This window comes from Palaemon carinicauda, chromosome 22, assembly GCF_036898095.1.
Source record: "Palaemon carinicauda isolate YSFRI2023 chromosome 22, ASM3689809v2, whole genome shotgun sequence".
Lineage (NCBI taxonomy): Eukaryota > Metazoa > Arthropoda > Malacostraca > Decapoda > Palaemonidae > Palaemon > Palaemon carinicauda.
This window is the reverse complement of record NC_090746.1, coordinates 24,740,677-24,743,311: the sequence shown is the minus strand read 5'-3', so window position 1 is coordinate 24,743,311 and position 2,635 is coordinate 24,740,677. Positions and strand designations below refer to the sequence as shown.

The window sequence follows — 2,635 nt, the reverse complement described above, 5'->3', positions numbered from 1 at the left end:
TCATCTCCTACTTTGAAAGTTCTAATCTTGGCCTTTTTATCGTAATGGTTTTTCATTCGAATCTGACTGTTAGTTAAATTCAGATTGGCAAATTCATAAACATGGTCAAATTTAACCTTAAGACTTTGAAGGTATTGCGGAATACTTACTTGCTGGTCTTTGTAAGTACCTCTTAGGATGTTTTCTTTTACCATACTAAGGTTGGTCCTAGGTCTGCGGCCGAACATCATCTCGAAGGGAGAAATTCCAGTCGATTCATTAGGTGTACTCCTAAGTACATACATAAGCAGATCCAGGTCTTCATCCCAGTCTCGTCCAGTTTCACAAATGTACTTGCGCAGGAGGTTTTTAATGGTCTGGTGTACTCGTTCGAGGGCTCCATTAGTCTGAGGGTGATAAGCTGAAGCAAAAATATGGGAGATGTTTAACTGCTTTAAAGTTTGCTTAAACAAATCACTAGTGAAGTTTGTCCCCTGATCACACTGAAGCTCTTTTGGAAAACCAAAAATGGTGAATATTTTAAGAAGATTAACAATTATTGTTCTAGCAGATATGTTTTTTATAGGTACGGCTAAAGGAAATCTAGTAGTTGGACACAACAAGGTTAAAATGTACTCATTTTGTTTTTTAGTTTTAGGAAGTGGACCAACACAATCTACAATTACCTTTTCAAAAGGAGAATTAGGTACTGTAATAGGAACTAATGGTGCTGGAGGTATTTTCTGATTTGGTTTACCAGTTACCTGGCAGGGATGGCAAGATTCTATGTGGTGCTTTACATCAGCTTTCATACCAGGCCAGTAGTAATCGTCCAGCAAACGCTTATAGGTTTTGGAAATGCCTAGATGAGACTCTGCTGAATGAGCAAGATCCAATAAGGCTGCACGAAGATTAGAAGGAACTACAAGCTGGTAACTATCATGCCAGGAATTTTGTCCTGCAATCTTCAAAGGTCTATAACGTCTCATAAGGATGTTATTATCAAGATAAAAATATGGTAACTTACTTTCATCAACGTCATCTTTTACTTTATCAAAGTATTCTTTCAAACTATCATCAGACCTTTGATACTCTACAAATTCATCTGAGGGAATATCAACAAGATCAGCAAGGACTTTTTCACCTAAGGTACTTTGATCCACCTTACCTGTGTGTTCAGTGTCTCTAGAAGTTGAGGTTGTAGACCTGGTGACTACTTGGCAGGGAAGCTCTACCACCGGAGAAAACTCTTTGCAAGCTTTTTCGATCACTACTTCAGGCTGCGTAATGATAAGACTAGGAGTACTGTTAGTTTGAGCCAAGTCATTACCAAGAATCATGTCTATGTTCTTGCAAGGCAGGTCAGAATCCAACAAGGCGACATTAGTTGAACCTTTAAAATAAGGACAATCAAGAGAAATCTGTACAATAGGTAAAACCTTTTGACAAGTCAAATCTGACACGGTTACATACTGATCTGTTGGTTTAGCTAAATCTTTTAACTTTGAGCTAATGATAGTTTGAGAGGACCCTGTATCTCTCAAAATTTGCACGGGAATATCATTTACTTTACCAGGATATGTAAATGCTGTAAAGTCTGATAGAGGTTGAGCACAGTGAAGAGTCGTTTTATTTGCAGTATTCCCTGATTTGGGTCCTTGTGAAAAAGCATTAGGAGAAGCCTTACCATGAGATGCTTTGCATTTGGGACTAGGACAGTCTTTAATATGATGACCTTCTTTCTTACAAAAAGTACAAACCTGGGGGGAAGATGAAGGTGAGGACGAATGTGGTTTAAGTTTATGAATGAGATGGTAATCATCAGCTAATAGGGCAGCCCTTTTGCCATCTTTTTCTTGTTTTTCTCTAATAAACATTGCCACATTAGCTGGAATACGCCTCAGGAATTCTTCTAAAACTATTAAATTCTTTAATTGTTCTAAAGTAGTTATTTGTTCCTTGTCTATCCATTTATTAAACTGCTTCAACTTCAATGTGAAAAGCTCTAGATAGGTTTGAGCTTGGTTCTTCAAAGTTTGTCTGAAGATTTGTCTATACCCTTCTGCTGTAACACTATAAGCATCTAATATGGAAGTTTTAAAGACTTCATAATCCCTTTCTTGGACAAGTTGTGCTGCCACATATGCAGCTTTTCCTTTGAAGGAGTTTCTGATTAAGAGAACATATTGGTCTCTAGGCCAGTTGAGAGACGTTGCAGTGTTTTAATGAAAAAAACATCAGGATCTTTTTCATCGAAGACAGGCAGGAGTTTGCGTGCTTTACTAAGGTCAAAAGCATCAGGTAGCTGTTTTTCTGCCAACCTTTCTTCTATTCTTATGGCTGATAGTTCCTTTTCCAACAGAACTTTTTCTTTACGTTCTATTTCAAGTCTTCTTTGCTCAGTTTCTATTGCGGCATTTGCAGCTTCAAGCCTTTTTTGTTCAGCTTCTAGTGTTAACTGCTGCAGTTCAAGTTGGAGTTTCAATTTCACTATCTCTGGGTCTTCAGTTATAGTAACAGTACGAGCAGCACCTCGTTCAAGTGTTAAAGGCCTTAAGGGAAGAGCCTCTTCTTCAGTTATGTTACCACTATTTATCAGGAAATCTAATATCTTTCCCAATAGTTCAGCTTTCACCACAGCATGACCTACAGATAT

The 2,635-nt window shown here is 37.9% G+C and overlaps 1 protein-coding gene across 1 annotated transcript in view; it reads right to left on the bottom strand.

Annotated features, from left to right (window-relative positions):
• The window catches only part of LOC137615828 (uncharacterized), a 7,108-nt gene extending 4,918 nt beyond the window's left edge, over positions 1 to 2,190 (bottom strand). The window contains exons 1-2 of the mRNA XM_068345519.1: positions 1,148 to 2,190; positions 1 to 400 (exon numbers count right to left, since the gene is read on the bottom strand). The exon at positions 1 to 400 is cut by the window's left edge and continues 827 nt beyond it. Of these exons, the coding sequence (XP_068201620.1) occupies positions 1 to 400; positions 1,148 to 1,856 (1,109 nt within the window). The 5' untranslated portion in view covers positions 1,857 to 2,190. The remainder of the gene's footprint in view (positions 401 to 1,147) is intronic.
• Between the last annotated feature and the right edge of the window lie 445 nt (positions 2,191 to 2,635).